We start from the raw sequence: 26,508 nt of genomic DNA, 5'->3' as shown, positions 1-26,508 counted from the left end.
CACAGAAATAGTATAAAGAGTTGCTATAATCCGAATTTACTCAATGGTAGTGGAGTTGCTTCTGGTCTAGACTCCATCCTAGACTGATAAAATATTGGCAAAAAATTAAATATTTCCTTGATATCCTTTGGCAAAACTAAGAGAGGAAAAAAGATATAATCTCAATACTCTTGGCCAAATATATCCCTAGGTAAAGTACTAACATGTTACCAAGCAGAGAATGGCCATAGAGAGTGGACATTTTTTCAACTGAATTACAAATGTTAGGTTCAAGAGAATCGTTTGTGGATGTGGATTTTACAAGTCAGCATGCTTCTTAAATTTACATACATCAAGAAGCTTGTGATAGTTAACACCATGGAGAGTAGGATTAAATTTAAAATGATTGACTATTTGGAAAATTAAGCGAATATATACAAGCAATAAGTGGTTGAAAGTGGTCAGGTGAAAAGCAATTCACCCAGAGAGGAAAAGCCCTACAGACAGGCAGATGCTAAACCATAAAAAGGCTTGCTTTGATTTTTTCCCATATTTTTTTACCATATACAAGTTCTTCTATAAAATACCATAATCCTACTTCAAATGAGTTTATAAATCTTAGTTTTATCAATAGTAGATGCAGATTAAATTGGGTGTTCCAAAAAGAAGCGATTTTTTAAAACTTCATTGAAAAGCGAAATTAAAAGATGAAAATGAAAACTTAATTCTCAACATAAGCTCCACCAAGGTCAAGTTACTTTTGTAAGCAACACAAGCCTTGTAGTACATTTCTAAAGACTGAGCTGTCTCGGATTATCACCATGTCTTTTTCACATTAACTAAAGAAAAACGGGTGCCCTTTAAACATGTTCTTAAGCTTAGGAGACTAAAAGAAGCTACAGGTCAAATCTGGACTGTAAATTAGGTGCCTAGGGCCTTCCCATAGAAACTCTTCCCAAACTGCCCTTGTTTGGGGGCAGAATGGGCAGGAGCGTAGTCATGGTGAAAAACTGACTCCTGTTGAAGCTTTCCTGAGCATCTTTCTGCGAAGGTGGTGGCTAACCTTCTCAGGATACACACATAACGAGCAGAAGTTACTGTTCTTCCGCCCCGCAGAAAATCATCATTGTTGCTTATGTAGGTTTGAAGTGGACTTGTAGGTAACTCAAGACTCTAAGTCCACTTCAGTTTTACTTTCCCCCCTGTTTCAGCCACTCAGACCAATATTTAGATCTGAAGGGCAAAAAATCTGGAGAATTTGTTCGTTTGGGTTTTTCCTTTTTAAAAAAATTTTTTCCTGTTAAAGCACTTGTATTTTTGTGCTCCCCCTTCCCCATTTTTTCATTATAAGGATTTGTCATGGGCTTTTTGAAGACCCCTAGGGTGACATCCTACACTGTGAATGAGACCATGTTTGGAGAAAGGGAGTCTTTCTTAGGAGCTCCGATCAGTTATATTAACAATTTCAAACCAGAGCCGCTATCTCATCCTCTCGGAGTGATGTCTTATGGAGGGAACAGAATTCACCTACAAGCTAAGGATGGCCAAGGGCGACCAGAAGCTGAAAAACACACGCAGCTTCCCTCAGAGCTGACAGAGAGCAACACAGTCCTTCAAGCACCCTGGATTTATACTTCTAGATCCGCAGCTGTGGGAAAATCAAGTGCTGCTCTTTAAAACTACTCATTTTCTGATATTTTTGGCATTAACAGTCTTAAGAAACTAAGACAGTATGGTTGAATTTTCCCTGTTCCATTTACAGCAGTGGTTCTCAACCTTCCTAATGCCGTGATCCCTTAATAGAGTCCCTCATGTTGTGGTGACCCCCGGAACCATAACATTTTCCTTGCTACTTCATAACTGTCATTTTGCTATTGTTATGAATCGGGCGACCCTGTGAAAGGGTCATTCCACCCCCAAAAGGGTCGCTACCCACAGGTTGAGAACCACTGGTTTACAGTGTCTGAATCCCCACCAAATTAATAGGATGTCAGATGGCTCATTAACAAGATATTTTATTCCCATCAAGTAAATTCCAGCTTCCTGTGACCCCGTGAGTTGAGAGGAAAAGGGCTAGCAAAGGGTTTCTTGGCTGGAATCGTCTGGAAGCAGACTGCACGGCCTTTCTTCCACGGCTGTGCTCGAACTGCAGCTTTCGTTATTGGTGTGGGCAGTTGCCATGGCGTGATTCATGCTCTCTCTCGGTGTAGAAAACTGCACTTTAGAGGGTTTTCCACACTGTTACTTTCAGAAGCAGATCACCAGGGCTGTCTCCCAGGACACCAATGGGTGGCTATCAACCAGTAACCGAAAGCGAAGACATGATTACTTAGCCATCCGTGGTCTGCGTTAGAATTTGTTAACGTGAGTTTGTGGAGGAGGGGAATCCAAACTGTCAATCAGGTCACCGCTTGAGGATGCCTCTTGAGAGATACAGCCTTTTAAAAAGAGAAGCGCTTAGCATCTCTTCTCTCCTCTCTCTGCCCCTTCACTCACCTGCCTGCTGGGGACTGTGCCTGCCTCCAGTGAGCTGCCCAACCCTGAGAGCTGTCAGTGCCCCTACCACGCTTCCACCCGCCTAGGATCCGTGGGACTGCGCCCACCAGCCTGTGATCTTCCTGCAACCCACTTCACCTTTCTGCTCCATTGGCGGCAGCTCCTTGCGTCTTCCCTCAGCTATGTGAGTTTGAAGAAGGTTCTGGCTACCATCAGACAAGGACTTAAGTTGGACGGGGCTGGGATGCCTTCTTCGTATGAAAGTACTTCTTGATATTAAGTTCTTCCGTATAGACAAAGGGATGTCACTAGGTTTGTTGCTCTAGATAAACCAGTCTAAGCACTGCTACCGAATCTATGTTGAATCGGCGAGCCTGGAGGACAGAGTAAAACTGCTCCTATGGGTCTCCAAGGTTGTCAATCTTTACAGGATTAGAAAGTCTCACCTTCCTCCCTCAGAGCAGCTGGTGGTTTGGAACTGTTGAACTTGTAGTTAGCAGGTCAACTTGTAGCTCCCTAAGCCACCAGGGCTCCTCTAACAAAGGTAATAAACTGCAAAACACTTGAGTCACTCAGGGACTTACCATTAATAGGAGAGACACCAAAATATGAAAATTACTCAGAAAATGAAAAGTAATTATTAGATGAAGCATTCTAACTGGAGGTGACTATCTCAATTGGCAACCAAATTTCAATTAATCCTAATTCCAGTCTCAAGAAACATAAAATCTGTTTACATTATTTTCATTTGCAGCAAATGTGGACAGAGCAGAGGAAAACTGAGCTGAAGATTCAAAGAGCTGCGCCCTCGAATTCCCAGGGAGCAAACTCTCGCGAGAACGGTTCAAGAGCATGCTGAAGCACCAACAATCACCAACACGGGTCATGGAACCCCGCCCTGCTTAAGGACCACGCTGGCCTGAGAAACATGGTTTCCTTCACTTATTTGCTTTTCAACTTTGCTAAGCAAATAAGAGTTTTGTCATAAATCACATAAAGGTCAAAATAGTCATTTCAGTGAAAACACAAAGGCTGACTTCTCCGTGAAAGAAAATGAGAAAGCCCCTCACAGCTGTAAAAGACGGCTTACCTGCTTCCTAATTGTTGAACCAGCACGCTTCAACAGGACCATAACTGGTGTCCTTTTAAAAATCACTTCTTTAACTATCTCATTGGTTCTACAGACTCCCACAAGGCAAATTCCGACCAAGAAAAGCCCAAAGCTCCTAAATCTTTTATTTTCTCATTTATCTGAATCAAGAAAAAAAACCTAAGCATTGGCATTATCTCCCTAACGAACACAACCCATGAATCAACTTGACAACTGCCCTACACTTCATACTTTCTTCCTCCTTGTATTGGGATTATTGTTTTGGCTGCTTTTAAACCAACTTTCCCTGAATTTTTCAATTACTACCCAAATGAGAAGGAAAAGGTAACATCTAACAGATCAGACCAAAGTACTCCCACAGAAACTCCCTCATTTAATCTAACGAAAGTCAAATGTACTTTTGAATTTGTGAGAAATTAAAAAACATATTTGTGAAAACTAATATCTGAAATAAACTTAGGAATGTATAATAGTCAATAAACACTTGCCAAAGAGAAAAGAAACAGATTCACTCAATTCAATTCAACAAATCCATGACTACAGGCAGTTGTCTGGCGAAGGCACTAAGGTATGAGTAAATGCAAATAACACTAAATATTCTTGGTTCAATCAACTGAGGTTCTGATATAAAAGTGTCAAAATTAATGAATGAAAACAAAAGAAATGCATCATGCATTTATCTAATCAATCCGGTTAAAACTTCAAAAGATCAAAAGGCCAGCTCAATAATGAGAAACCAGATGTGTTTCCCTTAACAGGGGCAGTAAGACAAGAATATTCCCTCTCCTCAACACTGAGGTCAACTGGCAACATGATGTAACACATTACACAAAGGCAATGTTCTCCAGTCTACTTTGAAGAATACTGACTGAGGTCTTAAAAACTCATGAGGGGCCATCTAAGGTGAAACTATTGTTCAGAACAAAGAAGACTGAAAAATACTGAAGAGGCATGGAAACAATTCGTCCAAAATTCTAATGAATCACATGAGGAACAATCTCCACAACCCAGAAACCAACAGAACTGCCAATTGCTCTCAACGAGATTGCATTAGGAAGTCCTGGAATAGGTGGTATAAAAATGTACAACAAAACTCAAATCCTAAACAAGAGTAGGCTCACGGGTTGGAGCCTCTGAGATGATGCCTCATTAGCACTCTTCAGGCCTGAACATAAACTCACTCCTATGGCTCAATTTTCAACCAAAGAAAAGAGCTAAAGGGGGAACAATATTGTACTGGGAAAAGGACACGGTTCAGGAAAGTAGGAATAGAAACCCAAAACACAAAGAAGAAGGATGTGTGATGCTCTAATGTGGGATTTGCAAATCAATGACATTAAATTAAATATGTATGAATGTTAGAATACAATTAATTAATAGAAAACTGATCTGCTCTTTACACCATCTATTTCACAGTAAAAAGCTTTTTTAAAAATATTTTCTAAATTTGTGGGGGAGGGGAGATTAAACTTACAGATCTGATAGAAACTGATGGAAACAGATAATATAGCACATCAAGCCTGAAACTAACCTCACCCACATGCCTCAACTTAGATGAACACTAAGACCAGGGAGGTACTCATTCCTTAAAATAGGAAGAAATCAAAAGGGCAGCTTTCACCCAGGAATAATAGGAAGACAGAAAGGAACTGAAAAACAAGAATGAATGAAACAGTAAATACAGGAATGTTGGGAAGAAGGCTGTTATGTTGTGAGGACTATGGGAAAAGTTTGGGGGAAAACTGTGTATGGAGAGAAAAATAATTTTCTCTTTATTCTTTCACTCAAATAACAATAAAAAGTGAAAAATTCAGTGAAAAGAATAAATTCTCTGAACATTCCTATTCAACGTCAAATTGGAAGTTCTAGAAAATGCAATTAGATAAGAAAAGGAATTTCAATATAGGAAGATTGGAAAGAAAGAAATAAAACTACATCAGTCTGGAGATGATATAATTAACTGCCTATGTATGAAATTCTAAAGAATATTTTGGTTAAAAAAGCAAGAAAATATCAAGAATAACAGCAAGGTAAAAAGATATGAACTTAATGTCAATATAAAATATCTATTGTTCTATACATTAGGTGAATAATTGAAATTTGAAATTAGAAAACATCACCACTTACAATGACATCTAAAAATATGTAGAAATCTAACAAACTATGTACAAGAGTTTTATTAGTATAATTTTATATAATTATAAAATTTCTAGAAGAAAATAAAAGTAAATGCTGGTACCTTAGATTATTGATGTTTCAAATCAACTGAAAACATAAAATCCTGATCACCATTATATAATGTTGGAAAATAAAACTGAATTGTAAGACAATTATACACACCTATTAAAATAGTTAAAATGAAAAACACTGGTCTACTACTTACTGCTGAGAATGTGGAACAATGGAACTCTCAGTCCTTTGAGTAGAAATTCAAAACAGGACAGGCACTGCGGAAGACAGTCCGGCACTATCTCATACAGATAACTAAACGTAGTCTTTAATCCATCAGGGATCAGCCTGCATGCTCACCCATCTGAGCTGAAACCATACGGCCACAGAAATACCTGTTCATTAGTGTTTATAGCAGCTTTAATCATAACCCCCCCCCCAACTAGAAGCAACCAAGATATAGTAAGAGTAATAGATTAAAGAACTATGGTACATACATGCAAACTGATATATATTTTTTCTCTTCTTTTTTGCAAGTACTGTGGTATGCTTTCTTTTTGCCAACTGTGCTCTGTGCCCCCAAAGTATTTTCATACATATGCAATGCTAACTTGCATACATTTCACTGTGGTAATTAGCATAGTATGCTTACAAAACTTTCTCCTCACAGGAGGATATGTTTGTTTAAAGATTATAACAACACAGATGCAAGATGGAGATTGTGACAGTTAGGTTTATTGTGCCAACCTGGCCAAGAAGAACATGTGGGCAGAGATTGAACTGGTCGAAGTTTGCTTGGAAGGCAAAGAGAAAAATGGCTCTGTAAGGCCTACCCTCATCTCTCTTGCTCTCTAGTGATCGGACCAGTGTGCTGCTGCTTTTGTTAGTTTTCTGGCTCAACCTGTGTGCTACACTACCTACGGGCAAGCCAACCCAAGGATTATGTCACTAGAGCTTGAGGCTCCTTTGAGATCTGCTTCACCACACTCCTGGTGCGTACATGCTTCAGCTTGAGGCTGGTGGCCTACTTCACTGAGCATCCATGCTACTGACTGTTGCTAACCCACCCTGCTGTCTGTTGCATGTGGGCAAACTCTGCCTTGACCTTGGACGAGGCCCCTTCATGAGTTGAAGGGCTTTCAGTATATTAACTGTTGCACAAACGTGAGTTGAACTGAGCCCTCTGTGCTGCTGTGTGGACTAATTAGCTGTTATATTCCTTCTCGCTGTATAAACCTATCCTTCTTTTTCTCTTGGTTTTTCTTTTGATTTCTTTTTTTAACTGTTTTTTTTTATTTTATTAGGGGCTCATACAACTCTTATCACAATCCATACATATACATACATCAATTGTATAAAGCACATCCAAACATTTTTTGCCCTAATCGTTTTCAAAGCATTTGCTCTACACTTAAGCTCTTTGAATCAGGTCCTCTTTTGTTTTCCCCTCCCTCCCCGCTCCCCCCCTCCCTCATGAGCCCTTGATAATTTATAGATTGTTATTTTGTCATATCTTGCCCTATCCGGAGTCTCCCTTCCCCCACTTCTCTGACGTCCGTCCTCCAGGGAGGAGGTCACATGTGGATCCTTGTAATCAGTTCCCCCTTTCCAACCCACTCACCCTCTACCCTCCCAGTATCACCCCTCACACCCCTGGTCCTAAAGGTATCATCCACCCTGGATTCCCTATGCCTCCAGCTCCCATATGCACCAGTGTACAACCTCTGCCCAGCAGAGTCCTGCAAGGTAGAATTCAGATCATGGTAGTTGGGGGGAGGAAGCATCCAGAATCTGGGGGAAAGCTGGGTTCTTCATCGGTACTACATCGCACACTGACTGACCCATCTCCTCCCCTAAACCCCTCTATGAGGGGATCTCCAGTGACCAACATTTGGGCCTTGGGTCTCCACTCTGCACTTCCACCTTCATTTACTATGGTATATAAATATATATATTTTTTGCATGATGCCTTATACCTGGTCCCTTTGGCACCTTGTGATCGCACAGGCTGGTGTGCTTCTTCCATGTGGGCTTTGTTGCTTCTGAGCTAGATGGCCGCTTGTTTATCTTCAAGCCTTTAAGACTCCAGACACTATCTCTTTTGATAGCCAAGCACCATCAGCTTTCTTCACCACATTTACTTGTTCACCCGCTTTGGCTTCAGCAGTTGTGTCGGTAGGGTGAGCATCGTAGAGTGCCAATTTAATAAAAGAAAGTATTCATGCATTGAGGGAGTGCTTGAGTAGAGGCCTAAGGTCCTTCCACCACCTTAATACTAAGCCTATAAATATAGACACATAGATCTATTTCCCTATCCTCATATATATATTTGCATGTACATACATATCTTTGTCTAGACCTCTATAAATGCCCTTTGACTCCTAGCTCTTTCCTCCATCTCCCTTGACTTTCCTCCGGCCCTACTACCATGCTCCGTCCCCACCTGGGTTACAGCTATACCTCTTCTTTACGTAACCTTACCCTTGATCATTCCCTACCAGGCCTGCCACTCCCCCCTCACTACCATTTTGGGTCCCATGTTGTTCCCTTGTCCCTGGGTTTGTTAACACCACTTCCTTACCCCCTCACCTCCCCTTATCCCAAGTCCCCCTGGAACTGTTGGTCCCGTTGTTTTTCCTCCAGATAGTTCATCCAGCCTGTCCTATTCAGAAAGACCCATGGAGACACTAACATGCACGAAAACAAGACAGAGGAAAACAAAGCAACAGTATACAACCAGACAACAAAACAATAACAACAAACCACAGACAAAGAACAAAACAAAACACATCAAGAAAGAAAAGCTTGTAGTTAGTTCAAGAATCGTTTGTTGGCCTTTAGGAGTGTTTTCCAGTCCAGTCTGTTGGGGCACTACGTCCTGGCCCCAAAGTCCACTTTCAGCATTCCCTGGGGACCTTGCCACCCCATTCCCTTACTTAAACCTACTATCCTTTTATATATATAAAATCATAAGTGTCCTGGTTTTGTTTCTCTAGAGAACCCTAACACAGAGATATGATGTACAGAAGAGACAAGAGGTATACGTACAATTTTCTTGCAAACCTGAAACTATCTAAAAATAAAGTCTATAAAAACAGAAAAAAATAAAAGGAGGCAAGCATCTATCTCATACACTATCCAGTCCAGTGACAGACCAGGGAGTGGCATCTAAGTAACTATCAAGCAAAAAGGAAACCTAAAGGATTATAATAAATACTTGAAGTACAGAAACCACGGAAAAATTGACGTGCATGACTACCAGTATCAGAAAAGGCATGCTATACTCATGTTCGATATTCAGTATGACAATACAGAGTAAGGATTTTTGCAAGACCAATGTAAACACCTTTTTCAAACATTAGCAGCAGTTAGATGATAGATAGATAGATAGATAGATAGATAGATAGATAGATAGATAGATAGATAGATAGATAGATGACCAGATGGGATACAGAAGAATGGAATAGATACATGTGTGGAAAGTGACCATGGAAAAGCTCAGTATACTCAATCAGAATAAAACAAAGAGTCACATGTAGAGAAGAATCAATTGCGTGCGTGCAGGTGTTGGCTAAAGCAAAAGAAAATTTTAACAGCTCCATAAGACCCATAGTACAACGTGGAACAACCCACCTGAATATAGAGACAATGTCAAGAATCAGTTCCATGCACCAAGCATTAATTCCACAGATCAAAGCAATAGTGGAATGAAATCAGGAATATCAGACTTAAATAAAATAAACAGTCATTTAAAAGACAGGAAAGAAAGAAAAAAATTATAATGAATGTCAGAAGAGACTCTGAAACTTACTCTTTAATACTGAGTAGCTAAAGGAAACGGAGGAAATAAAGAAATAAAAGAGTCAAACAAAAGATTCCAAAGGGCAGCTTGAGGACACATATTATAATGAAATGTGCAAAACAAAGACCTGGAGTTATAAATACAAAAATTGAAGAACTTACACGTGGCATTTTTAAAACTGAGAGAACTGAAGAAAATTTCTAGTCTCAAGTTGCCATGTTGACAAATTCTATGGACAAAGAAATTAATGCATGCAGTAAGCATCAATTGAACCTAAAAGAACTATTGGACATTCTATTTCAGGAGGTAACATATTATCAAGAACTGCACAAACCATAAAACTACAGACAAGCTTGGGTATATCAAATTCCACATTTCCTATGGCAGCGTGCTGCCACAAAGTCGGTTTCATTCACAGCAGCCCCCTAGTGCAGAGGAGAACCACCCGTGTGGTCGCCAGGACAGTGACTCTTCACGGGAGCAGAGTGTCCTTTCTCCTGAGCAGCAGCTGGGGGGTTAATGAGGATCTGGACATTCGCAACCCATCAGACCACCTTTCATCCTACATTGGATTTTCCAGATGAAGACTGAGAAATTCACCCAGGATCTAAAGTCCCACCCACCATCACATGAGAGAGGGGGTTGGAGACGAGCTACACCAGCAGGAAATACTATTATTCCTAATTCTAAGAATAAGGTGATGAGAAGGAACACAAAGAAGCCCCCCCCCCAAGATCATATGCATATAAATGCCCACTGGAATGTAATGCATAAAACAAGTATTTCTACTCTGTTCTATATGGTTGACATGAGTCAGAATCAACTCAACAGAGGCAGAGTTTTTATTATCCATCAACAAACTCTCCTGGCCCCAGAAAAAAAGGAAAAATGACTAGGGTAAGTTATTTGTAGCACATATAAACTGATATATTATTACTTAGGATACATGATAATTTCCACAAATCAACATATAAAAACAAAACTGCAGTAGAAAAATGGCCCAAAAAATGAGCACTGCTTACAGAAGAGTAAACTGAGGGGCCAAATAATAAGTAAAATGATGTTCAGCCTCACTTGTGATCAGAGGAAAAGTTTAAGGTATGCGTTAACATTCATACCCAACAAATTTCTAATCCTTAAAAGAAGTGTAACAAGAATCATTTTACACATTAACAGCTTGAAACTGTCAAGTGGCCGGATTTATGGAAAACAAGGAACTCTTACAGATTGAAAGGGATTAAAAACGTTTGGTGACTACAACTCGTGACTCTCAGCTAGACTACTTTGTTAAAAGGGCATTGCTAGTACAATTAGGAAACCTTTCAAAAGCAATGGATAGTAGAAAATTATCTTTGGAAACTTTCTAATTTTGGTGGCTACATTGTGAGTATTAAAAAAAAACTCATGTATCAGAATTGTAAAATAAACCAATTATGGGGACATTAAGTCAGCAATTCAGAATCAAGTTGTTCGGAGCAGGGAAATTTTTGTTTTCTGTTTATTTGTGATTATTCTCAAAGGGAAAAATGATCAATACATGAGAACAAAAATCATCAAGTTCAAGATATTTTCACCTCCAGAAAAATAGAGCAACAAAAGAATTGAAATTTAAGTGAACAATTTTAATATTTCAATCAGAAAAATATAATTGTCATTTATTTCATGCCTATAATGATCACATCCTGATAGATGAGCTTTTCCATAGCTTTCATCTCAGCAGATTGAGAATCAGAACCCCCCACCCTTTGGCAACATTCTCAAACTCCTACTTTCCGATTTGTTTAAACGGATTTTCCATTTCACTGCTCTGTTGAGTATGTGTGTGTTGAGAAAGAAGAAAGAAATATGCAAAAAATTCCAAAGTGTATGAATATATGGAATCACACTTAGAATCAGGAGTGGTCTGTGTTGTTGGGCAAATGAACAATTAAAGGAAATTTCCGTCTAAATAGAGGATCTCAGGTGGACAGAGGAGTGCCTGATTAATATGAATGTTTAAACACTGGGCTCCTCAGGAACCAAAGGTCATTGGTTCAAACCCATCCCAAGGCCCCTAAGAAGAGAGATCTGCTAGCAAAAAAGCAGCAATATTGAAAACCTCACGAAGAACGGGTCTGCTGTACAGTGCATGCATTGCCATAAGTAGAAATTAACTAAATGGCCACTGTTTTTGTTTGGTTTGGTTCTTGCTGTTGTTGTTGTCTTTGTTGTTGTTGTTGTCCTCCTCTAGTTAACAAGGCTCTATTCTGTCAAAGAAATCTTAAAAGTTGGAAGTTGCCTTTAACACACATTTGCTTGGGAGAGTAAGGCAGTGTCACTATCTAACTATAGGGATTTGATCTGCTGTGGAGATGACTGAAAATAAATAAAAGGGTGACTTTCTTTTATAAAATGGGAGGCGGACAACTGGTTAAGAGGTACCAGTATGGTAAATTCTTAGGCCGATCAAATGTAAGAAATGCATGAAAATTACTAGAGGCAATCAAAGCTCTGAAATGGATTGCTTTATACTTTCTAACACCAAAAGTCTTCAGAGTTTGGTGTACACACCCCTCAGGGAAACCACAGCTTTGTAACCCCTCAAAAGACCCTACATTCTCTTCCCCAATATATATATATAAGAATAGGTAGATTATACGTGAACTGCCTCAACTAGTGTTGCTCTTGTTGCTGTTGTTAAGTGCCATGGAGTTGGTCCCGACCCAAAGCAACCCTATGCACCACAGAACGAAACAATGCCTCATCATGCACCATCCTCACAATTGCTCTTCCGATGGAATCCATTGTTGCAGTCACTGTATCGATCGTCTGGTCAAGGGTTTCTCTTTCTCGCTGCGCCTCCACTTTACCAAGCAGGCTGTGCTTCTCCAGGCCCTGGTCTCTCCTGATAACCCAACGCACCTGAGACAAAGTCTCACCTGTCGTGCTGGTGGTGGGCAGGTGCTGTGGAGTCATTCCAACTCATAGCAACCCTGTGTCCAATGCAACAAAACACTGCCCAGCCTTGTCATCCTCACAATTATGTCGAGACCACTATGTCAATCAATCTTGTTGAAAGTCTTCCTCTTTTATGCTTCCCGGCACTTTACCAAGCATGATGTTCTTCTCCAGGCACAGGTCTCTCTTGACGACGTAGTCAAAGTCTATGAGATGAAGATTCACCATCCTTGCCTCCATGAAGCATTCTGGCTACACTTCTTCTGGGTTCTTTTGGCAGTCCATGGTACCTTGAACAGTCTTCTCCAGCACCACACTCCAAATGGATGGATTCTTCTTCGTTCTTCCTTACTCAATATTCAACTTTCACAAGTGTATGAGGCGATGGAAAAGACCATGGTTTAGGTCAGGCACATCTTAGTCCTCAAAATAACATCCTTGATTTTCAACACTTCTAATAGGTCTTTTGCAGCAGATTCACCCAATGCAATTCATCGTTTGATCTCTTGACTGCAGCTACCATGAGCATTGAATGTGGATCCACGACAGTATCCTTGACGTCATTCTTTTCTCCATTTCCCAGGATGTTACCTATTGGTCCAGTTGTGAAGATTTTGGTTGACTTTACATTGGATTGTGATCCATGCTGACAGCTGAGATCGGTGAAGCCACACCCACTTAGGTCAGATTCTCTGGGGAGCTAGGAATACATCACACGCACCACAACTGTTACCAGAGTTCTGTGTTTTGAAGCTCTAAACCTAATTACATAATGCAACATAAAATACCAGTTTCATTGTGTTTTGTTTTTGGCAATCAATCTGTATTGTTAGAGGAGCAAACCAGTGAAGTCATTCTGACCTAGAGACTAAGGTAGAAAAAGGACAGAAAATTAAGATGGAGAACAGTGAAGGGGTCAACTACAGCCCAAAAACAGCTACGCGGGGAGAAGCCCAGTAAGGTCCACTTGGATTGGAAGAAGGGAGACTCTTTGGGGAGGAATTGAGTTTTTATATTATGTTAGGGATTTTACTACCTGCAAGCAACCAAGAAAGACGAGGCCTGCCAGGGATTGTATCCAAAAGGAGGAGCGAAGAAGCTGAAGGAACCAGAGTTTGAAGAGACAACAACTGGCGTTAGCAAATCACTAGAGCCTGTGCCCCCTAATTTTTTTTAAAAGAAAAACACTTACCCACAGGTGGTGCTGCCGGGTGAACATTGGACTGCTAATCTCAAGGCTGGCAGCTCAAACTCACTCACTAGCTGCTCATCGGGAACAAGGTGAGACTCTGTTGCTCATGAAGACTCACAGCTCAACATTCCAATATGGGTTACTATGACTCAGAATCCTCTCAGTGGCAGTGGATTTTTGTTTCTGTTGTTGTTGTTTTGGTATATCTACGAGGACTCAAAAGGTAACCACCAATGGTTGAACTGCTGACCACAAGCCAATCGCTCCATCGTAGAAAGATGAGACTGCCTGCTCTCGTGAAGACTTACAAGCCTGAAAGCCTAGACAGAGCTGCTATCAGTTGGAAGTGAATCAGTGGCCAGTGGTTGCTAAGTAAAAGTGAATGAGTACATGCATTGAGATAATGAACTGTATCAGGAAGTTCTCAGGTTCTGAACATCCAACTTACAAACAGCACATACTTGCCTGATAAGATTATGCAAATTTGTTCTCACTTTGAAATAACTGACCCAAACTGTGCACAATAAAGTCTTCACCATTATCATTTTCTTTTTTCTTGTTAATCGTTTTATTAGGGGCTCATACAACCCTTTTCACAATCCATACATACGTCAATTGTGTAAAGCACATTTGTACATTCATTGCCCTCATCATTCTCAAAACATTTGCTCTCCACCTAAACCCCTGGCATTAGGTCCACACGTTTCCCCCTCCCTCCCCACTCCCCTCTCCCTCATGAACCCTTGATAATTTATAAATTATTTGTCATATCTTACACTGTCTGACATCGCCCTTCATCCACTTTTCTATTGCCTGTCTCCCCGGGAGGAGGTCACATGTAGATCCTTGTAATCAGTTCCCTCTTTCCAAAGCACCCTCCCTCCCCTCTACTCACCCAGTACCGCCACTCACACCCCTGGTCCTGAAGGGATCATCCGCCCTGGGTTCCCTGTGCCTCCAGCTCCTATATGCACCAGTGTACATCCTCTGGCTTGATAGTGTGTGTGTGTTGGGGGGGGGGGCATTTAGGAACTAGAGGAAAGTTGTAGGTTTCATCGTTGCTACACTGCACCATTATCCCTTTGACGTACTAGGCATGCAGCTTTCACTCCCTGCAAAGCCTCTGAGCCATTATTGCACAAAGCCCATGGCCCTCAAACTGATTCCAATTCACGGGGACAAATAGAGCTGCTGCTGAGGTTTTACAGGCTCTAAGTCTTTACAGGAGCAGGCAGCCTCTGCTTTCCACCACGGAGTGCTTCGTCTGAACCAGTGATCTTGTGGTGAGCATTGGGACCATTACCCCACATGCTGCCAGGATTGCACATTTCTCCCATTGGTCTTGCTCCCGCAAACCAGCCAGTCGGTTCTACCTCCCACATTCCACTTAACCGCTCAACACTTAACTAAATTCATTCTAAATTTTTTTTAAAAAACATAAATCTGTTCTGATTCAACTACAATTTCAACCTAAAGGCTCGCTTAAGAACAGGTCTCATTGATAACAGAAGGTCTGCCTGTACTTGAAATTCATTAAGCAATTCCCTTCTGTTCTTCAAAAGAATACTTTGAAGGAGGAAAAGAGAGGCTCTTCCTCACACCCTTTGTGTCATGAAAAAGTTATTGAAATGTTTCTGGTGATAAGAAATAAGAATAGTTATTTTCCAAATTACTATTTTAATATTTTTATACCCCCAAAAAAGGAATTAGATGAAAATCTTAAACGGCATGAAACCTCTCTATGTGAAACATCAATTGGTTAAACTGTTTGGTTATTAAACATTTTGTTTTCTCAAAAATGCTATTAGTAAAAATAGTGTGTATATAGATACATATATATGACAAAAAACAAACCCAAGTTAAACCTAGCATCACAAACAAGGAAATTGCTATAAATTTCTCGAAAATATAGTGAGGAAAAGTCAAAGACACCACCTATGCTAGTTTAAAGAAGGAAAGGGGTCCATCTGAGCCTCAAAGACCTCTGAGCTGACCCATTGGCAGGTTTTCCCACAAAGAAGTGTGAAGTGGTCAAGTGCTCAGGAAGAAAAGGAAAGAAACTGCGGATGGTTTTAGAAAAGGGCCCTCCTTGGGACTAACTCATTCCCTGCCAAATTAAGCAGCCTAAGAAAACAATTTCATTTGACTTTTGCTGGGTAAACTGAGGGTTTCATTGCAAAAGATCTGCTGCCAACAGGGAGATTTGATTAAGGTTTAGCAAGTGATCTGGTCCAGTCATTAAATATGTATTCTGTAAATGCCTCAAATATATCAATATGTCTGCTATGTGTTTACTATTAAAATCTTACCATTCTGCTGACTGATACTAACAAAAATAAACAAATATTTCCAAAATGACCTTGTCCAAACAGAACACCATAAACTGTTCAGTATTTTCTAGGTAGGTGCACTTTAATAGCTCATGATGATTCAAAGCGGTCTCTCTAAATGTTTAAGGGGCTCTGTTGGTTCAGTGGTTATGCCCTGGGCTGCAGTCCAAAGTCAGCAGGCCTAAACCATCATCTGTTCTTTGGGGGAAAGATAGGGCTTTCTACTCCCTTAAAGCGAGACAAGTCTCAGAAACTCATAGGGACAGTTCTACTCTGGCCTATAGGGTGTCTATAGGCAGTGAGTATGTGTTGGTTTATAAATGTTTCATTTCATCTACTTGCTTTAGGTGGCACCAGTAACTATGATGCACCCTAAAAAAAAACTAACAAAGTAACTGGTAGTCACTAAAAAACGAAAGTAACTAAAAAACTAACACAGAGTTAGTGGTCCCATGCGTGGTACATATAGGAAAGGCATCATACTCTCAAGTCCTCCAACAGAATACAGGTGCAAAAGTTAAGGTGTTATTTTTTTCCCTCCCGATGCTTCAAATTTTATCAACTCATAATGATAAAAGAGCTCATAAGGAGTTATCCATGGGTGGTTAACTGAAAACAAAATTGGCTGTTCCATCTATCAAATGGCAGATACATCATTGATTTCAGGTGAACAATGAACACACTTGCTATTAACATCCTTTCGAATTCCAAACATATCTTAAGCTCCAAATTAAGTGGGTGAATGTAATCATTTCCCTGAGAACAGAACACTGATAAAACCATTCAAAACCGATGTGTGGAAAGTACATAGGGCTGGGGAGGGCGGGGGCTTCAGAAAATTTTTAGAAAAAATGGAATTAAAAAATAATTGCATTTTTCCACAACTAAGAAAAGTAAGCTCCATTGTATAAGATAAATTACAACTCTCAGGATAGCATGCCAATCCTTTGTACAAAATAAATTACAACTCTGAAATAATACAAAGCTCCTAAGGATAGCATGCCAAACCTTTCATAATCTGTCCCAAAATATCATTCCAATCTAGTTCTTTCAGCCTCTTCTTGGTCCTCCCGAGTTATTTGTACCCTAGCTTTGTGTCCTGACTCTCTGCCGATCCCTCAACGCACTAGAAGACCATCTCAACATCGACCCACGTCCTAGCTTCCCGTAAGGCTCAATGTACTTCACTTTCTCCACTAAACTGCCTTAGACTTCTCCAATAGCCTTCTACTCTCATTTTGCCTGAAGTTAATCAGAGATCTTAAAATTTAAGGTAATTTCTTTCCACTATGAAGTCATAAAAGAAAAAAATCATTAAGTACAACCTTCTGGCATTCCTTACTCATTAAATTTTTCAAACATTTGCTGTGAATGCAAGGAAATAAGCAATTTGAGTGTAGAAACTATATATATAAAGAAATCTGTTTTGATTAAATTAGCAGTCGCTTTGTGGTAATGGCTTGAATATACTTAACATACATAGGTCATTGGTCAAATTAATATAACCAGATTAAAAACCAGGTGCTGAGTAAATCGAGGAATTACCATTGTTGACACTAAGAAGTTATGAAGGTCCCAAACAACACCCATGTCTCTAACAGATATGGCACAGACAGAAAGGGAGTATGGTCACACACAGACAGAACAGCTGCAGGGAGAGAAAGGACCTGGTTGTCTGAAAATTAAGAATGACAAAACACATTCTACCAAAACCACCATCCTTGAGTCAAATCCAACTCAAAACAACCCTGCAGCGTTTCGAAAGCTGAAGCAGAGCACTACCTTCCTCCTGAGGAGGGGGAGGGGGGTTGAACTGCTGGCCTTGCAGTAGCAGTCCAGCGCTTACCGACACTGCCACTAGAGCTCCTCTGACATAAAGCAAGTAAGATTTTTAAAAAAAGAAAATCACATAATACTTAAACATACACAGCATGCGTTATGACCCTTGCCCAAAAATTTCACAGAACGCAGGGATCACTTACATAATCCATTTGAGACAAATATCTAACACCTGATATTTTAAAGTAGTTATGTCTTTATATAATCTATATAAAATGATAGACGAGGGTGGCATTTTTCTTTGGATTTTTACCCTTGTAATCCTAAAAGCTTAAAGTATTAGCTTACGTGACATCAAAATCACTTTATGTGACCACTAAAGCACCGAATACCAGCTAGCGCTCCACTAACAGGAGACGTGGCCAGATCTGGCCCGCAATAACATTTTTCATATGCGTATATAAAGAATTTAAATTCTTACCATCATTTTTTCAAACAGTTCTAGGACTTCGCTCTCTGAGAGTGGCTTTGGATTGTTTTCCATCATCTCGGAAGATGCTGACGACCAATCGTGACCGGCAAATGCAGTCTTCAGGTTAGAGAGTGGTGGTCTCTCTTTCTTGCTCCCAGGAATTCGTATGCTGGCAAATTTGTCCAACTACCAGAAAAAGATGAAATACACATCTGTAAGTATTTCCTTCCTCATTATCACTGGTGCAATTCATAAATTACAGGGAAATCTTGATGGTCAGGTACATTATCACTGTGATCCTATGAAGAAGCGCCCAATGCTTGAATTTTTAAAAATTAAAGCTAAAAAGGAAGGGAAATTTTTCAGTAACCACCCTGCTTAACAACGGAAGGGAAAAGTCAGTCCGCTTCGGAAGAGTCCTGCTAATCTTAAAATCATAGTTATATTATTGAAATTTACGTAAATTTTGCTTTGCAGCGTAGCAAGCTACGCCATCTGGTATGGCCGCTCAGCCAGTTAGTGTCAACAAGCTCCTGCTCATGGTTTTCCCTCCTGCGTGACCTCTGCCCAGGGCCCTGCTCACTGTCATCCTGTCTTCTGGGGGGGATTTTTTGAAATTTTTTCGTGTTAATTACACTTTTATTTTCAGAGTGAGATGGAGTGATAACACATCTCTTTGGACAAGCTGCCTCAGCTCCAATTTCCTGTACTTCCACTGAGTACCAGGGCTGACCGCCTCCAGAAATAAAGTAGAATGGCTGTCATGGCACTTGTTTTCCCCGGTTTGCTGATACTCGAGAACTCAGACACCAATTTCTAAAGATAGTTTTTTGTTCGTTAAAAAATACATGAACTTTTTAGCTTTATCCCACATAAAGAAACCAAATTTGTAGCATCTCTCAAGAGATATGACTCACACAGGCCAAAAGTCTGTTAACTAAATTAGGTATTAAAAATAAAAATGTACCCAAAGAATAATGTCCCTGTGAATTGCTTATCTTGGTTGGCACATAAAAAGTTACCATAAACCCAGTATCCTTAAAGCGATGTTGGAAGAAGGAGGGCTCGCGCTTCCTAATTTAAAAACATTATACCCTACAGTGAAACAGCCTGCTGCAGCTCTACCAACAGACACAGAGGAGCAGAACTGAGAGGCCACAAACAAACCTGCTGATTTATGGCTGATTTTCCACAGGGGTCCAAAATTCACTGATGGGAAAAATGAGCCTCTTCAATGAATGGTGTGGAGAACACAGAATTTCCACACATAGAAAAACAAAATAGATTCATGCCTCACACACACAATAAATTAAAATGGATTAAGTACCTAAAAGTGCTCATTTTTAAAAGCACCATAAAATTCTTAGCAGAAAAAGCATGAGCCACGCTGCCAGATCTAGCATTTAACATTCGGATTCTCTAGGAACAAAAGCGGCACAGCGGCAAAAAATTCCCTAAATCAACGCTGTTGGGTCTTGTGAAGTCGATTCATAGCAACCTGGATACAGCAGAACAAACACCGCCTGACTCCTACTCTACTCTCACCATTGCCGTGTTTTAGTCCATTGTTACAGCCACTGTGTCAATCCAAAAATCAAACTTTTTGTCCATCAAAAGACTACCAGACGGCCTGGTGGCGTAGTGGTTCTGCATTGGGCTACCATCCAAGACTACCAAAAAAGTGAAAACACAAAACTACCTTCTGGGAGAATATCTTCAGGGACCATACATATATCTACAAGAATCTAATAACAAAAAATATGCCTTTTAACTATGACAATCCAGCAACAAAAAGATAACATAGCCCAATCATAAAATGAATAAAGGACTTGAATAGACATTTCATCAAAGAGGCCACTGAACAGAAACACAAGTAATTGAAGAGATTCAAACCGAAACTTAAGATACCATTTCACTCCCACTAGGAAGGCCAAGATTAATAATTAAATAACAAATATGAGTGAAGATGTGGAGAACTAGCATCCTTATCCACTACTGATGGAAATGCAAACTGGTACAGCCATGAAGAAAAGCCGCATAAACAGAACTGCCAGGTGACCCAGCAATGCCACCCCTAAGTACATATTCAATAGACTTGAAAGCAGAGTCACAGAGCCCAATGTTCACCATTATTCAAGACAGCACGATTCACAATCATCAAAGGGTAAAGCAACCGGAATGCCCATCACAGATCAATGGATACATAAAATGTGCTCCATATGTACAGTAGAAGACCCCTCAGCCAACAGAAAAGCTCAAATCTGGATAGCTGAAACGAGTAAGTCATAAAAGAAAAAATGCATTGCATGCCCTCATTTTCCTAAAAACAAGTTTCTCAGTGGTTGCGAAGGGCTGGAGAATCACGTGACGTAAGAATAGGGTTGCACATGTGATTATTAAGCGGCACATTTGTAAACAATCAAATCTGCCTTGCAAGAAGCACAGCCAGAATACTGGTTAGAAGGAAAGTACACGTCACCTACTTAGAACATGCTGCCAGCAGAGACCAGAAGGACATCGTGCTTGGCGAGGCACGGGATTAGAAAAGAGGAACAAGACCCTTGAGATGGACAGACAGGGTGGCTGCGACAGCGAGCCAAAGCGCAGTCACGACTGTGAGGGTGGTGCGCGACAGGGCAGTGTTTCCTCCGGGCAGAGTCTACACTACACCTGTAAAGAGTTGAACTAAGCAACAGTTGTGTGATCAATTTATTTACAGCAATGATCTCCAAAGGGGGGTGGGGGGAGTAGCTACTGAGGATGCATTTGTACAACCAAAAACTTGATAGATGTGGTTTGGGGGGTGGAGGCTTAAGGTCTTGGTTTCAGAGGCTATCCCACTTTAATGTGTTGAGCTTCTGTCTTGTTCCTTGCATAATGCCTGGGGGCTTACGGGCTGGCAAGAGACCATGGGTCTCTATTCCCCTGGAGGAACAGAGGAAGGAGAGTGAAGAACCACAGAAGGAAATGGAATGTGCGGTTAATTAGCCCCATGAACAACTGCCTCCTGCCAAGAGACAAGAACTGGGTAGGAGCCCAGTGACTGGACACCGTGACCAGTGAATCCATAGAAGAATACTGAGCAAAAGGGAGAATGGGGAAGAGAATTTCCAATTCTCCCCGACTCCAAACTTTCTGGTGCTGTACATACTGAATGCCCTCTAACGAATGCCCTGAGATAACCTTTAAACCTTAAACCAAAAAAATATGCACCGAAATCTTAATACCAAACAATTGTTTGGCTTAACTAATAAATTTTGAAAATCCACGTTAAGTGAGAATTATGCTTTTTTATTGGCTGTATGAGATTAAATTTACAACAGCAACGCCAAAAGTCAGCCAGGAGATTCGTGGTGTTAAGTTTATGTTAATGAGGGAAGATTAATTCTGGAAAGGAGGGTGAGAGTGATTGAGTGTCATCAGTGTCACGGAACTTTCCATGTAGGAACTGGAATCAGGGCCTATTTTACTGCGCATATTTCCAACAACAACAATAAAAAATGGGGAGGAGGGGGCAAAATACAAAGTTATTATAAACAGACTTGCATTATTCATTATGGTAACTACTGACAACATATGGCCATTTAAATGTACATGGAGCACAATAAAAATCAGTTCCCTCTTACACTAGACACACTTCGCATGTAAAGAGCCGGTCTGGGTGCACTGGACAGAGCACACGTAGAACGGTTCCATCGACGTGAATGTGCTATTGGACTTGGTGAGTAGAGACCACTAAATAAATGCGCTTCCAATTCTCGATTTTAAAGGGCAATAGGTAATAAAACTGATTATTCACCTCACTAAAGAAGTTAGATTCTATTTAAGTAAAGAGATGTAAAGATAAAGTTTTCAAGATAAGTCTTTCAATTCATTAGGAAAACTTAAAATATCCTTTGACTTATTCCCAAGACCAAGCAACTGATTAACTAGTAGAGAATGTCTACCTTGAGCATTGAAGTCTTATACGATTGCTCTATATGGGATCAAATTGAAACCAGCAATCCAAAGATTAGATAGCAAACTTAGGATACCGTACATTTATGCTAATTAAATAAATAAAGCAGCTGCCTGCCATGGAGTCAACTGCAATTCATGATGCCCTTATATTAATAGGAAAAAAATAGCTCAGTAGTTGAGGAGACTAGTTGCACAACTCGAAGAATGTGAACAATGTCACTGAATTGCACACATAGAACCCTGAATTGTACACACAGAACCCGTGTTTGACACTGTACGTTCTCAACAAAAATATTCAAAACTTTACATTTTAAAATAAATCACTTTGAATACAACAGCACTCACACATGGTTCATTTAATATGATATGAACATTAATATGAATATGATATCTTTGGATACAGTATTTAAAGTAATAAAAAGACATCACTGCTCTCACTCAAACAATCAAAGCAAGCCAGGAAACTTACCATATCGTACTTGACACCGTTGTCAACACATCAGAAAGATAGGGACACAAGGAAACCCGACTGAACTAGGGACTAGAGAAGAGAGCCTGCACTAGGAGGACATAGCGTGGGTGCCAATTGCCTCCACAGATAGCTGCTTCCTTTGTGGCGAGATCAGAAGAACCCGACAGAGCCCAACTTCCATCACTGAACACCTTGATCAAAGATTCTACAGGGACTAGAAACAAACACCAAGCTCATTGCCAGCGAGCCTGCCAACTCATAAGCGACCCCAGAGGACAGGGAAGAACTGCCCTTGAGATTTTATGAAACTGTAAGTCTTAACGGGAGTATAAAACCGCCTCTGTATCCCTCAGAGGGGCTGGTGGTTTCGAATTGCAGACCTTTCAGATCTCAGCCCAGCGTGTAACCACTACGCTACCAAGGCTCCCTCAAGCCTAGAATATAGACAGAGTATAGAATCTACAGTACAGAGGGATCTTGATTAAAAGAGGAAAATGCAGAATGGAATTTCAAGTTTTCATGGACTCAAGCCTTCCTGGCACCGTAAACCAATATCCCATAACTCTTCTTAACATCAAGCAAACTTAGTTCCATTGAGTCGATGCCAATGCATAGTGACCTTATAGGACAGGGCAAAAGTGCCCCCTGTGAGTTTCTGAGACTGCCGTTCTGCACAGGAGTAGAAAGTCCCTTCTTTCTCCCACGGAGGAAATGATGGTTTCAAACTGCAGACCTTGAGGATCACAGCCCAACTCATAACCCCTATGCCACAAAGCTCCTAAGAATAACACAAAGGGAATAAATTGACAACAGCCACTAAAACAATTACATAGGAACCTTGCAAGGGCAATGAATTTATGTTATGGGGATTACTCAGAAAAGGGGGGTAAGAAAGGTTGTACAATTCAAAAATGTCATAATTCTTGTTAAATGGCACATGTAAAAACTGTTGAATCAACAACAAAATATAATAAAGCAAAACAGATCTGAAAAGAAGTCAGACTGGTCACAGCCATCAGTCTTCAGTCACTACTTCATGGCTATCTCTCATGTAAAAGTAAGTACTATCAATAACTGGATGTAGCAACGATCCTAACTTCTCCACACGCACACACACACACACACACACACACACACAAATTAAACATGGATAATTAATTAATATGCTAAACTTATAATGAAGTTAAATTAAGCAAAACATCATTAATGCAACATCAATATTATAAATGTAAACATGTCACTAAATGGGACTAGTAAGCTTACGCACTTCACCGGCTAATTTCTAAATGCATAACCTAATGATTCTACCTGTGATAGCAGATATCAAAACATTCTGGTTTTGAATTAAAGCATTTAAAAATGAATCTCTAAAATTAATAAACAATTGATATTATTTATTGAGCCACATTTATATGTCAGACATTGTGTTAAGAGCTTGAAATGCAACATCAGGTTGAATACATTTGTTTAATCACTAGTGAGGAAACTGAATATCTAAACAATTAAGGTCAAGTTCCAAAGCATTCTTATACATAAGAACCTCAGTGCTTAGAAAAGAATAAAATTAAATTTTTAGAAATAGAATTGCATTTGTATCATTATACAATATCATAGTTTGTAAAGGTAATAACAATAATAATATAATATTAGCACCCCTCTCCCATATGTTTAGCACTTAATACTCTGAGAGAAGATTGGGTTTTACCCAAGTGGAAAAACAAATCTCCTTATTTTATCAGTACAGCTGCTAAAGGCAACATATGAAGAATCAGCACATTCCTCACTTAGCTGTGTAATCTACAAAGATCCAAAGAGTAATATGACATACGAAAGGATCGATGTTTCCAAATTCTATGCTTGCTTTTCCCTGATTAGGAGGAATGAAAGACAAAAGTAACTGAAGAACCAAATGGGGAGTGGAAAGACCTTTCCTCCTGTACTAGCAGCTACCCGCTGACAAAAACTCATTTTCAACTCCTTGTGGCCCTGTGTACCATTTCTGAGGTTGCCGATCTTTATGGGAAAAGATAGTCTCATCTCTCTACTGAGGAGCATCTGGTGGGTTTGAAACTGGGGTGAGCAGGCCAACACTTACCCTACAAGGCCAGCAGGTATCCCCGGCACCTGTGCTGAAAACTGAATCTGGGTAATAGCCCAGATTTAAAATAAAACCAGCCCCAAGTATGTGGTATTCTATCAAGTGCTACAGAAGCATTACACCACATAATCTGGGCACTGATACAAAGCTCAGGACAAAGTGAACGCTAATATACAATCATTTCTACCGATTCTAAAGTCGTTTTATTTTTTAATTTAAAAAAAATGAAGTTTCATTTTTTAAAGGACTGCTACTATTCTCCACGCATAACTGGGAAAATTGCTCGTAATTTCTTTCATGGATTTGGGCACACCGTTACTTAAAGCACAGATCACAATAGCAATATGCTTTTGTACATAAAAACACAATAGAAACCCGATGCTTAAGCTGGCTAGCTTGTGTTTAATGATTTGGCTTGTGTTTAATGATTTGGTGTGTTTTACAATTCCTGTACTTTTGTAAGCATTGTTAATTTTAAATAAAATTCTCATTGCAAATCTGAAATACAACTCAGGAAGGTGAAGTAAAGAATGTTCCTTGTTGAGGAGTTGGTTAAACACACATAAGATTGAAGGAATTCTATTACAATGCCATTTGGTGATGTTACACTTAATTAATATGGCTTTGGAGGTATCTAGGGTATAGTAAGTTAAATAAATTAATATCACTTATCTTCAGGGGAAGTTAAATGAGCACCCTACTGAGTATTCGCTCACACTGAGTAATCACACTGATAATCAGTAGTGACAGTTGAAACAAAACTGATTTTTAAAAAAAAGCACACTCCAACAAAACACTATGTGGAATTTAACTTTAGTATATCAAAATACTGAAAATTTGGTGTTTGGAATTTTCAAACACCAAAAACTCAAGCCAATATCATAATATCCGGTGAAAACTCCCACACAAATGAGTTTTCACTGCTATAATATTATACTTTAGCCAAAAGACCAGAAGGACTTTGGTTGGCATCTAGTTTTTTGACTTGGTCTTTGCTGTATTTTTGTTGTTGTTATTATTGTTCTATTAATTTTGCCTGTCAGTTTGTCACACCAGAGGCTTGCATGTTGCTCTGATGTTGAAAGCTATACCACAGCCATTTCAAATACCAGCACGGTCACCCATGGAAAGCAGGTTCCAGCAGAGCTTCCAGAGGAAGACAGCGTTGGGAGAAGAGGAAGTCCATTTCTAACCTAGCTGATGGAGTGCTAGGAGCAGAACCCCTCAGATTAGAAGCCAATCCGACGCACAAGCTGCCTTGTCAACATTAAGTTTACCTCAATGGCACAGGATGGAGCAAAGCTTCCAGGACCTTCATTTGCTGAAAGGCCTTGACTCAAAATTAGGAAAATAATAATAATTTTAAAAGTGATGGTACCAGGGATGAATGTAGAAAAAATGGAATTAAAAAATGAGATGGATAGAGATTGGTGTCCTAGGCATTAGTGGGCCAAAATGAGCTAGTATTAGCATTTTGAATCGGAGACTCATATGGTGGATTATGCTGAAAATGACTAATTCAAGAGGAATTGTGTGTTCATTATCAGAAAGAATATTCCAAGAAGAGTATTTCAAGATCTATCTTTAAATATAATCCTATTTGTGATAAGACAATATCTATACACCTACAAAGGAGAGCAATGCCTATTGTTCAACCCCTCATTCAAGCCAACAATGAAGAAATGGATGAATTCAATCCAGTTCCTACATC

At 39.9% G+C, this 26,508-nt stretch overlaps 1 protein-coding gene across 2 annotated transcripts in view; it reads right to left on the bottom strand.

Moving 5' to 3' along the window:
• DIAPH3 (diaphanous related formin 3) overlaps positions 1–26,508 on the bottom strand; it is a 576,438-nt gene that overhangs the window by 495,079 nt on the left and 54,851 nt on the right. For both annotated transcript variants that reach the window (XM_075563000.1, XM_075563001.1), the window contains one exon: positions 18,277–18,453. In XM_075563000.1, coding sequence (XP_075419115.1) covers positions 18,277–18,453 — 177 coding nt within the window. The remainder of the gene's footprint in view (positions 1–18,276; positions 18,454–26,508) is intronic.

Source organism: Tenrec ecaudatus, chromosome 11 (assembly GCF_050624435.1).
Source record: "Tenrec ecaudatus isolate mTenEca1 chromosome 11, mTenEca1.hap1, whole genome shotgun sequence".
Classification (NCBI taxonomy): domain Eukaryota; kingdom Metazoa; phylum Chordata; class Mammalia; order Afrosoricida; family Tenrecidae; genus Tenrec; species Tenrec ecaudatus.
This window is presented reverse-complemented; position numbering and strand designations above follow the sequence as displayed.